Raw genomic sequence first — 11,834 nt, 5'->3', positions numbered from 1 at the left:
GCTTCCTTCTCCTCTTAGCCCTTTCCTGCCCCGTCCCAGCTTTCTCTTAGAGACTTGCATCAAGACCGTTTTCTGTCTGCTCAGTTGTCTCCTGTGTGTTTTGCAGAGCAGAGGAGACTGATTTAGCAGCAGAAGGGGGTCCCTGAAACCAGCAGGGCACCAGACTTCTATTCAGGGTCACAAACTTGGCTGAGCTCCGGGAACACCTGCAAAATAGCTCTAAGGATCCTTCCTCTCACCAAAGGGCCAGGCTGGCGTGGAGCACCCCGTTCTCGTCATGGTCTCAGAAACGAGGGCTCTCGTGTCCATGCCTGTGCCTCGGAGCGCTGGCAAGCCAGCTGTGCCAGGGAGGGGGTTTGCCACTTGTCCGCGCGCAGCTACCCACAGAGCAGGATCCTGTGCTCCAAGGGGTCGGGGTTAATTCCCAGCACCAGGGGCTCTGCATTGTGCCTTGCCGCAGGCTTTGTCTGGCCCTGCCACCATGCAGCAATGTCAGTGCCCCGGCCGGTGCCCGCCGTCGGCCCCGCGCGCGCTCGAGGAGAACTGCGCTGACTCACTGCCCTCTTCCCGTGCAGGTTTCTGACCGAAGGGCCTGGGAGCTCCCTCCACTAGCGCTGTGGGAAGCTTTAGCCAAGCCAATGCACCCTGACAACAAACTGCCCAGCCATGGCAAGGCAGGCAGCAGCGGTGCCCCGGCCCAGCACCACAACGTGAGCCAAGCACCCACCTGCAACCTGGGCTCGAAGGGTGTAGGGGCGGGCAGCCATGGCGGCAAGGCCACTCAGATCTCCCCTGGCAACTCTGGACTGAAAAACAGCCAGAACGCTGTCCCAAACTTCAGCTCCCTGAAGGGCAAGGTGAAACGGGAACGAAGCATCTCAGTGGACTCCGGAGAACAGCGAGAAGCCAGCACCCCTTCACAGGACGCAGAATCAAAAGGTAATACTCTCCTAAACCTTGCCTCAGCACGTCCTCCTTGCAGTTGCTCCAAGCATCCTGGCAGGACCTGGGATGGGAGCAGCTGCGAGCAGCTTGGGTTTCTGTGCTCCGGCTTCTGCCTGGGCTTGTCCTGGCTGCCTGCTTGCCTTTGCATCACTGCTTGTCACATCCGTGGTTTTGGGACCAGCGTGGCTGAGCGATGTCCTTTCGTTTCATTCCGTAAACCGTTTGTTATGCTGGGAATCTGGGACTCACGGGCTGTTTTCACGGGCTGCTGAGGCTGGTTAAGCAAGAGCACGGTTCGCTGAAATGGTACCGAACACCCCTGCTTTGCGACGTGCAGACTTCCAACTTGGGAGCAAGTTGAGTTGTTTTCTGTCTCCTCGCTGCTGGCAAAGAGCTGCCTTGGTGGTGTTCTTGCAGCTAGCTGCCCGAGAACTCAGTCGTGGTTAGCAAGGAGGTGCTGTGAGGGTCGCTGTCTGAACAGTTCTGTGGTCTCGTCAGCCATGGATGACTCTTGTGTTGCAGCATGTGGCTTCTGGAAAAGGGCTGAGTCAGTGCTTCCAAACCCTCTGGCTTCCTTGTCCTCACCAGCCTTCCCTGTAGCCTCTTGAGTTCCACCAAGCTCTGCGCTCAATGGCTGCATGCGACACTTGAGTATCTTGCAGAGGTTTGTCAGAGGAGAAGTCCCAGTGGTGTTCTTGGTTCCGACTGAGATTTGCACGCAGTCCCCAAGCGCAGAGCCGCTGCTCTGCCTCGTGCCCCTGAGCGTTTGGTTTCACAGCCGAAACTGTGTCACCCAACTGGCTTAGGCAAGAGCCGTGCCTTGGAAGAACGGGTAGAAGGTACCTGAACAGACCTCCTGCCCCAAGGAAAGCTTTCTCCCCTGCTGTGTTAGAGGGCTACTGTATGCCACCGATCATAGGCATTTGTAGCTTTATCCCAAGTACTGTCTTGTAGCCCAGACTTCTGCAGGAAAATTATTGAAATGGCTTGATCGGGAATGCCCATATCTCCTATGTTCCTGCTGCAGTGCACTGATAGATCATGAGAATACGGCCTGGAAGCCACTAGATGATGCAGAAAAGGGAGGCCAGACAGTGTTCTGTTAAAGCACAGGACTGGAAGTTATCCATCCTGTGTCTGATTCCTTTCCCCGAGTCCCTTGGTGCCTTTAGGCAAGCCACTTCCTCTCTGAGCTGCATCAGCCCCAGCTGAGAACTGGATGGAGCAGCCAAGTTTACAGCGGGCATAAAGGCCTCTGCCTGACTGGTGTCTGTGAAGGGCACAGTCTGTCTCTTGTTCCTACAAAGCATGTGTACGTGCCCTCCCGTTTTCAGGTTTTAATTGCTACATCACAAACCCCTAAACTTAGGGTTAATGCCCAAAGCTCTCCGGTTTGGAACAGCAGTTGGACATGTCCTGAGTTTGCAGACACCTTTCTGACAGTAAGGAACACATCTCAATCTGAACTGCTAGCTCTCACGGGAGAGTCTCACCAGGTCTGGCTGCAAAGTCAAGGAGCCCAGACTGAGCAGATCCTTCAGGATCTTTATCGGGGCTGGGCAGATGTCGGTGTAAGGCTTCTCTCCCAGTGCATCCTCGCTGGGTCGGCAGTTACAGCATGTAGCACGCAGCTGGGCACAGCCCCAGCCTTCCCAGCCCCTGCCAGGCCTCCTCAGCTCTTCTGATGTCTCCTTCTGTCCCTTTGCAGGTGAAGTGGCTCCCCGTAGCAAGCGGCGGTGCGTGCTGGAAAGGAAGCAGCCATACAGTGGGGACGAATGGTGCTCTGGGCCGGACAGCGAGGAAGACGACAAGCCCATCAGCAGTGCACACAGTGAGTGTCTACCTCCTTACCAGCTCAGAAGCTTGAATAAAGCTGCAGGTCCCTCCTGCAGCTTAGCAGGGCAGATGGCACTGGCACCTTCAACTTTGCCTCTGTGTGCTGACTCAGCCCGGTGTGTGGCGTGGTGGGCTGTTGCAGTTGGTGGTCGTTGTGCTGTGAGAGTGTTTTTGGCCATGCAGTGAGGTGTGGGACCTCTTTTGTGGAGATGCTGCTGAGATACTGGAGGGGAAGATGTTGAGGTTCCATGTCCCTGCTCTACTTGATCTGGCCACACCAGCAGCAGAATTGCCACCTTGAAAGCGTGCCTGGCTTAAATGTGGTTCAGGGTGCCTGCCTTGGTCATAGGGGCAGCCAAACCACGCGACACGTGTTGCTTGTGTTGCAGCAGCAAGGTCTGTGCCAGGCCATCCACCCAGCTCTCTGTGGCTGCTCTCTGAAGGCCATTGAGGCTAAAGGCTCTCGGGGTCTTGACAGTGGTTCAGGCAGAGCTGAGCACCGTTTGGGGTAACAAGCTGTAGGTCTCTCCTGTTTTCCAAAAGCAGCAAAACTCTTTGATTTTTTGTGTCTAGAATTTACTTTGAAATTGCAACAGGGAGGATATTTGAGAGAACGAGGCAAGGTCCAGTGGGGCCCAGGGGCTGTAGCTGATGGAGAACATGGAAGTGTATAAAACCAAGTAGAGGATGGCCTTTGTGCCTGCCAGCGCCCCATAAGCCATCCTCTCGAGGATGCTCCCTCCTGCTTCTCTGCACAGTCCACAGCCCTCGTGGGAAGGGACAGTGCCGCCTCCCTGTCGCAGCCTGCTCCAAGATCTGCCGAAGTGGAGCTGGGGCTGCCCAGGGGCGAGGGCTGGCAGGAGGCAGCGTGTCTGTCCTCTTGCCACTGATGTCTCTTCTCTCTAAACGCTGCCATGCCGGGGCCGGGCTGCTGGCAGTGGTGCCCAGTAGGTCTACAGGGAGACCCGTGGCGAGAGGCTGGTGGAAGGAGAGCGGGCGAGCCGGCCTTAGGGGGTGCAGCGTGTGTTTGTGTGCGTGTATGTGGAGCCAGGCGAGGGGGCAGGCACGGCACGCTCCTGGTAATTGCGATGCTTATTAATATTGATTAGGAACGTTATCTAATAACAGCTGACGGTTAATAGTCACCGCTTCAGTCGACAGCATCCCCTCGGCCGCCGCTCCCGAGGCGTCCGGGAGACGAGCGGAGCCGCCGGTGCCGGGGGAGCGGCAGGAGGCGGCCCCGGCCCGCGGCAGCGGCCGCCCGGGCGGCGGGGACGGCCGGGCGCCTGCTGCCCCCTGCCGGGCACCGGCTGCTCCTCCGCCCCGCCGCCGGGCAGCCGTCTGCCCCGGGCCGCCCGCCTGCCGCCCGTTCCCCGCCGCGGGGCGGGCAGCGGGGGCCGCCCGGGCTGTCCCGCTGCGCCGTCTCCAGCAGCCCGTCTGCTGTGCTCCCGCAGATTGTAATGTAGCAGATCCTGCGATGTCCGCAGCCCCGCAGCTCGGCCCAGGGTCCAACCCGCTGCCCAGCCTGAGCGAGAGCGCTCCTTCCAGCGTGCCTCATGGTGCTGCCCCCGGCTTGCGGACGGACGCTGCAGGAGGCGGAGGCGGCGGAGCAGGAAAGCAGCCTTCCCAGTTCGTTTACGTCTTTACAACGCACCTCGCAAACACGTAAGCGGTAAACCCCGTCCGTCCTCTGCTGGCACAGGGCCGGCCCGTCACGCCCGCGTGCTGCGCTCGAGCACGAGACAGCTGGACGGACCCGTGTCGCCTCGGTCGCACGGAGCGGGTCCCCCGTGAAGTTCAGGAAGTTTGCTGGTGGGCAAACTTTGTCTTAAATGCGTGCTTTCTCCCAGCGGTGCCCAGCACCGTGCTCTGTGACAGGCGCAGCATCCGATGAAAAGATCCGGCCAAAGCAGTATGGACTGCTGGTCTGATTCGGAAGTATCCAAGGGGCTGGGTGTCGTGGGGAGTGCTGCGTAACGCCTGGTGTTTTCCACTCGATTCCTCCCTTCTGTCCTGCGTTGTTTCAGCCGTGGAGTCTTAGAAAGGCTGTTTAGTTTTAGACCTCTGCTAAACCACTGGTGCAGTGTGGTAGATCCCAGAGCACCTCGGCAACAGCCACCTTAGGGCAGCCGGCAGCAGCCGGCACAAGGCAGAGGTGGGTGCCCAGCATAGGACGCAGGAAGAAGGAAATGCCAGGGCAAGCGATCATCAGTCAAAGGGCCTCACTGGGGACTGTGCAGAACAGGTGGGAGGGCTCTGAGAATATCTCCCCTTCTTGGTGACCTCCAGAGATTTCCCTCTTCCCGTTGGACTGAACAGTGGAGGTGGTACCTGGGGCCTGGATGGGTGGAATGGGGCACAATGCCTGTTCTCGAGCGGTTTGTGCTCTCTCCCTAGAGCTGCAGAAGCTGTCCTGCAGGGCCGAGCTGACTCCATTCTGGCCTACCATCAGCAGAACGTCCCACGGGCGAAGCTAGATCAGGTATACCCGCTGTGAACCAAACACTCCTGTCGGCACATGCTGCTGACTGATGACCCTTCCCTTCTGACGTGGCCCTTCTCCCCCAGCTCTTGGCTCAGCTGTGGAGGGAAGGGGTTGTCAGAATGCCCTTTCAGTGGGGCGGGAAGCTGCTTTGCTGTGGAACCTCTTCGGAGCGAGTCCTGGCACGATACGTGGCCCCGCAGCCACGTGGGCAGAATACCTGATGGTGCATTTCCAGGACGTGCAATAGGGCCTGCTTCTTCCCCACGAGCAATGAAGGTGAACTGCCGTGGGGCGTGTTTTTGGGACAAGAGAGGCCTCTTGCAGGGTGCAGGGAAGAATACCTAACCAGGGTTTTTCCTGCTTACGTTTATTTCCTTTTTCGCTGCCAGGCGCCAGGTCCTAAAGTGCTGGGAGTTGCTGAGCCGCTTCCGATTAACCCTCCTGCTGCCAACACTCCACAGTCCCAGCCACCGGCACCTCAAGCGAGTCAGCCACAGCCACAGCCTCCCCCGCCGCAGCCTCCACCTCCACCTCAGACCATCAGTCAAACACCTTTGCCTGCACCCAGCAGCCTGCCCCAGGAAGGGACAAGTGAAGATGTCCGGAGAGATCTGACTCCCAACTCTTTGGGGAACAACAGCGGCAGCAACCAGCCTGGAAGTAACCACCCAAACACGCCCACCGCCTCTGCCAACAGCATGCAGCCTGGGCAAGTGGACTCCTCCACCACGTCCAGCTCCAGCCTCCTCGGGGAGGGCCCGGGTCCCGGGATGCCAGGAAACGGGCAGGCAGGCATGGGCCCCAGGAACCCCATGAGCTCAGAGGGGCTCTCGAAGGAGCAGCTGGAGCACCGAGAGCGCTCTCTGCAGACCCTGCGGGACATTGAGCGTCTGCTGCTGCGCAGCGGGGAGGCCGAGCCCTTCATGAAGCCCAGCCAAACCATGGGTGAGGGTGGCACTGCCCCTCAGCCGCAGGCTGCCCCTGCCCAGCCGCCTGCACCCCCTGCCAGCATGAAGAAGTACGAAGAGCCTCTGCAGTCCATGATCTCCCAGACCCAAAGCCTCGGTGGGCCCGGTCTGGACCACGAGGTGCCCCACCACCCAGGCGCTGACATGGGACAGCAGATGAACATGATGATGCAGCGGCTGAACCAGGACAGCCTGACACCGGAGCAAGTGGCCTGGAGGAAGTTGCAGGAAGAGTACTACGAGGAAAAGCGACGGAAAGAGGAGCAGATCAGCATCCACGGCCGGCCCATGCAGGAGCTCATGATCCCACAGTCGATGGGCAGCATGATGATGCGTGGGCCCCCGCCACCCTACCACAGCAAGCCTGGGGAGCAGTGGCCACCGGGGATGGGCAGCCAGCTGCGGGGACCCATGGATGTGCAGGACCCTATGCAGCTACGAGGCGGGCCGCCTTTCCCAGGGCCACGGTTCCCTGGGAATCAAATGCAGAGAGTCTCTGGCTTCGCAGGGATGCAGAACATGCCCTTGGATGCCCTTGGGCCCATGAACGCCATGCAGAGGCCGGTCAGGCCCGGCATGGGATGGAGCGACGATATGCCTCCTATGGGAGGCCCCGGGAACTTTCCGCAGGGCACCCTGCCCTACCCGTCGGGGCAAGGGGACCCTGAAAGGTTCATGAATCCCCGTGCCAGGGAGGAGATTCTGCGACATCAGCTGATGGAGAAACGCCCAGTGGCAATGCAGAGGCCCATGGGGATGTCCAGCAACTCCATGAGCCAGGGCATGGAAATGGAGAGGATGATACAGGCACACAGACAGATGGATCCGTCCATGTTTGCTGGGCAGATAACAGGAGACAGCCTGAGCAGTGCCCCGATGGGAATGGATTTTGCAGGCACTCGGGGGATGCTGAGCCCCCCTATGAGTCAGTCAGGCCTTCGGGACATGGACGCGCCCATGGGCCCAGGCAACCTCAACATGAACATGAACGTCAACATGAACATGAACATGAACCTCAATGTCCAGATGACCCCACAGCAGCAGATGATGATGTCGCAGAAGATGAGGGGCCCAGATATGATCGCCCACCAGGGCATGAGTCCTGAGGAGCTGGCCAGGGTGAGGGCTCAGAACGGCAATGGCAGTGCAATGCTGGGAGGCCCCCAGAAAATGATGATTCCCTCCCAGTTCCCCAACCAAGGACAGCAAGGCTTCTCGAGCGGGCAAGGGCCTTACCCCAACATGCCCCAGGAGATGGGCAGTGGCTCGGACATGTTCAGCCCTGAGCAAAGCGCCATGCCCGTCGGGAGCATCGGCGGCACCACCAGGCTCAGCCACATCCCTCTGCCTCCGGCCTCCAATCCTGCTCCTGCACAAGGGGGCAACCTGGCCAACATGCACCCAGCACCTTCCCGGGGGCTGGGCCGCCGGCCCTCAGATCTCACCATCAACATCAGCCAGATGAACTCCCCCAGCATGGGCCACCTCAAGTCTCCCACCCTCAGCCAGGTGCACTCGCCGCTGGTCACCTCCCCCTCTGCCAACCTCAAGTCCCCGCAGACGCCCTCGCAGATGGTCAGCATGCCGCCTTCAAATCAGTCTGGACCCCTCAAGTCCCCCCAGGTGATGAGCTCCTCGCTTAACGTCCGGTCTCCGACTGGCTCACCGAGCCGCCTGAAGTCCCCTTCTATGGCTGTTCCTTCCCCTGGTTGGGTGCCGTCTCCCAAAGCCACCATGCCCAGCCCAGGAGTCAACCAGAGCAAGCAGACTCTCAGCATGAACTCGTCTACTTCCATGGGAGGACTGGATCAGGGTATGCCGGGTATCGTCCGTGCGTGGGTGCTCGGTTTTGCGGAGTGCGTGGACAGTGTTTCTCTCCAGCCCACGCGCTCTCGTGGGAGCGGGGAGACGCTCGTGCCTGTGCGTGCCCGTACGTCTCACGGAGCAAGCCTGTTTTCCCAGAATCCGAACAGGGCGCTTTCAGGCAGATGGCAGGGCAGACCGAGCAGCTTCTACTTCAACCCTGGCTCGTGCTCTGGTGATACAGGCAGCAAAAGGCGCGTCTGTGGCGGGCAGTCAGGGGCAGTTTGGAGCAGAAGCACGTCACCATTCTGGAGCAGGGTCTCTGCGTGAGGCTCCTCCGAGTCCGGAGGGTGCTGAGCTACGCCAGGTCTGCGTTTCGCAGCCTCCTCTGGTCACTGCCGTCAGAAGGAGGGGACGGGGTTGCCGTCTGACGAGAGGAAGCCACGGTGCGCGGGCAGTACTGAGCCGGTCTCTCTCTTGCTTGCAGGTTCTCTCCCTTCTGGGCCTCGGAGCAGCTCTTCCGCACCAGCCAGTAACACCTCTAGCACCATGAATCCCAACATGCCTTTTACTTCCTCTCCAGATCCATCCCCCTCCCAGAACCCCCTCTCGCTGATGATGTCCCAGATGTCCAAGTATGCCATGCCCAGCTCCACACCGCTTTACCACAATGCCATCAAAACCATTGCCACCTCTGATGACGAGCTGCTGCCGGACAGGCCTATGCTCCCACCTGGAAGCATGTCAGGTACGTACTCCTGGGGCTTGCGAGGGGTCAGACGATCTTGGGGCTGCCTTGCAGGCCTGAGGCACCAGCTGGAGGAGGCATTGGAAACTGTGTTCTCCCACCGACTGCTGTGTCAAAGAGCTTAAACTTGCCCTCGTTTGTAACAGTCTGCTCGCTTCTCCACCCTGTGTCCAGGCTGTCCATCAGCTTTTGGCTTGGGTGCGGGGTCTGGAAGGACATGAGCCAGTCTGGCATTGGAGGCACCTTTCTTCCACAAGCCCTGGATGTTTTTCAGAACTATCTTTGCCCTGCATGGACGCATTAGCCCTGGATTTTCACGGCTCCCAGAGTTGTCTTGGGCCCAAGACTTGGAGGCAGAGGTCCGCTGCTTGGAGCCCTCGCGCTCTTGTGCAGCGGGATGGGCATGCTCGGAATAGGGTTTGGGAGCTTGGTGTTTTGAGCAGAGCCCGGTTGCCTGCACAGGCAGGGCTGTGTCACAGCATAGTTCTGGTTTCAGTAGACGCCAGCCAGATACGCTCCACTGGCTGGTGGCACTGGTGAGGACAGCTAGGCAAATGAGTGTTTTTCGTCACTCGGTGACCAGCCCAAAGGGGAATTCCAGCACGTCGTACCACTTGATTTAGGGGTTTAAAGCTGTCTGACAAATATTTTTGGCAGTTTTCAAAATGAAAAATCAACTTTTTGACTCTGTCACTGCTGAGTAGTCACTTAGCTTGACCGCAGGCATGCAAATGCATTGGCTCCCTCTTAACCCGAACCCCTCCGCAGGCGCCGATCACTCTGCGGTACTGGTGAGCACAGTCCTCCCTCCTGGACAGCACCTGTGCCAGGCTGCTGACTCTTCTCCTTTTTTTGCTCCTCGCCACCCGAGGTCGTGTAGTCACAGGAGCTTGCCGGGTGGCTAACACTGCAGGCAGGCAGTGGTGAAGGGTCACTCCTCGGTGCCTTCCAGGCAGCTGAGCGCGCTGCTGAGATCGTGGTGTAGGGCTGTCCCAACACCCAGAGCCAGCCGAGAGTCAGTGACTGTAGGGAGCTACGAATCCAGCCTGGGACTGGATGAAGCTGGAGTAGCACTCTGCTGCTTGCGGGCTCGGGGAACTGGAGTCTGGGCGCTTTTTTCTGATGTTGGTGCTTTGCAAGCACATCTTGCGGCTGCTTACTGAGCATCACGCTCTGCGCTCGGGGCTTTCCTCGGCAGGCTTCTGGGACGTGGATTTTGCAGCCCTGAGAGGTCTGTGGCCAGAGTTGACTCTTCTCTCATTTTCCTCTCCTTAGGTGTGACGGGGAGCCAGCCGAATCAACTGCACTTGAACTCCGTGGGGCCTGGGTCCTCTCAGAGCCCCATGGGAATGAACCTGCCTGGTCAGCAACCCCTCTCCCACGAACCACCCCCCACCTCCATGATGTCCTCCCCGAATCCTCTGGGCTCCAACATTCCTATGCACCCAAGTGCGCCAGGGGCAGGCGTGCCCCCCCCGAACCCGATGATGCTGCCCCCGGGGCCCCAGGACTCTTTGAACCAGCAGTGCGGCCCCGTGCCCAACAGCTCGCAAATGATTCCTTCCAACCAGCTCGTGTTCCCCCGCATGCAGCAGCCCCACAACGCCATGCCGTCTCCCGCCGGAGGCATGCCCATGGCCCCTGGTGGGGGAGGTGGCCCTGGCATGCAGCAGCACTACCCACCGGGGATGCCCTTGCCACCTGAGGACCTGCCCTCCCAGCAGCCCAGCCAGTTGCCCCCTCAGCAGCACATGATGGGCAAGAGCATCCCTCCTCGGATCGGCGAGCCCTACCCGCCCGTGCTTCCCGGGGTGGCGTCGGTGCTGAATGACCCCGAGCTCAGCGAGGTCATCCGCCCCACGCCCACAGGCATCCCTGAGTTCGACCTGTCCAGGATCATCCCGTCGGAGAAGCCAAGCAGCACCTTGCAGTATTTCCCCAAGAGCGACAGCCAAGCGCCCAAATCGCAGCCTTCCAACCTCCACCTCATGAACCTGCAGAACATGATGGCTGAGCAGCCCCCAGTGCGGCCAGGTATGAACGCCCCAAGCCTCCCCGGGCAGCAGGGCGTGCAGAGGGGACTCGGCATGCCCATGTGCCATCCTGGACAAGTGCCCATGCTGGGCAGGACAGGCATACCGCCCCAGCAAGGCATGATGGGCAACAGCATGCACCAGGGCATGATGTCTCCGCAGCAGAGCCTGATGGCCCAGCAGAATTTCATGCTGATGCAGGCCAAGCAGAGGAGCATGTCCGTATCGGGGGAGATGTATGCTCAGACGGGACACATGATGTCACCTCAGGGCTCTCTCATGGGGCCCCCGCCTCAGCAGAACCTCATGGTCACGCACCAGATGAGGCAGAGGAGTGTCTCCCTGGACAGCCAGATGAGTTACATCCCAGGGCCCGGGAACATGGCCAACCTGCCGTTCTAAGCCTGGCTGGCACGGGGCTGGGGAGGGCACGGGACTGCCTGGACAAACGTTTTTAAACCTTTCTTTGGGGGAGGGTTGGGGGCCAGCGCCAGTGGAGGACGCCATGTGGGATGCTTTTCATATCGGATTCACCTCTACACAGAAAACCAGATGTGCAGTAAACTTGATGTGAATTGGGTTTCTTTTTCCTTTTGTTTTTGGGGAAGGGGAGGGTGGAGGGGCTGGGAGCGGGGCCGTTGCTTTGAACCCTGCGTGGTGACCGGGGACATCCAGACCCTGTGGCAGTTTGTAAAGTTTTCATTTATGGTTCTCCTCTGTCAAGTGTTTTCCTTTCCCTTCGTTCCCTCTCTCTTTTTTCTTTTTTGTCCTTTTTCTTTTTTCTCTCTTTTTTTTTCCTTTTTTTTTTTCTTTTTTTTTTTCTTTTTAAGCAACCAAAATGTGGAAGAGGGTTTTTGGAATTAGCTGTAAATAGGTCGCTGGGAAAGGCAAAACTTGTGCTGGTTTTTAATTGTTCTGTATTTCTGTGTTTTAATAGAAGCCTCAAAACATGTTTTAAAAAAAAAAAAAAACAGAAACAAAAAAACATGCTAAAGGCAACAGTGTACAAGGATTGA

At 58.9% G+C, this 11,834-nt stretch overlaps 1 protein-coding gene across 2 annotated transcripts; it reads left to right on the top strand.

Annotated features, from left to right (window-relative positions):
• Positions 1-638: 638 nt before the first annotated feature.
• On the top strand, positions 639-11,220 carry BCL9L (BCL9 like). Of its 2 annotated transcripts, none has more exons than XM_086626944.1 (7): positions 639-939; positions 2,654-2,776; positions 4,236-4,446; positions 5,179-5,263; positions 5,656-8,047; positions 8,525-8,785; positions 10,061-11,220. In XM_086626944.1, the coding sequence occupies exons 1-7, from the start codon at positions 639-641 to the stop codon at positions 11,218-11,220; spliced, it is 4,533 nt and encodes a 1,510-aa protein (XP_086483070.1). The 2 variants fall into 2 exon arrangements, with proteins under 2 accessions (XP_086483070.1, XP_086483069.1); XM_086626943.1 differs by having other exon boundaries at positions 5,656-8,061; positions 8,503-8,785.
• The last annotated feature ends 614 nt before the right edge of the window (positions 11,221-11,834 follow it).

The sequence above is a fragment of the Tauraco erythrolophus genome, chromosome 26 (genome assembly GCF_009769465.1).
Source record: "Tauraco erythrolophus isolate bTauEry1 chromosome 26, bTauEry1.pri, whole genome shotgun sequence".
Taxonomy (NCBI): domain Eukaryota; kingdom Metazoa; phylum Chordata; class Aves; order Musophagiformes; family Musophagidae; genus Tauraco; species Tauraco erythrolophus.
The sequence above is the reverse complement of the archived record's forward strand: the minus strand, read 5'-3'. Positions and strand labels throughout refer to the sequence as shown.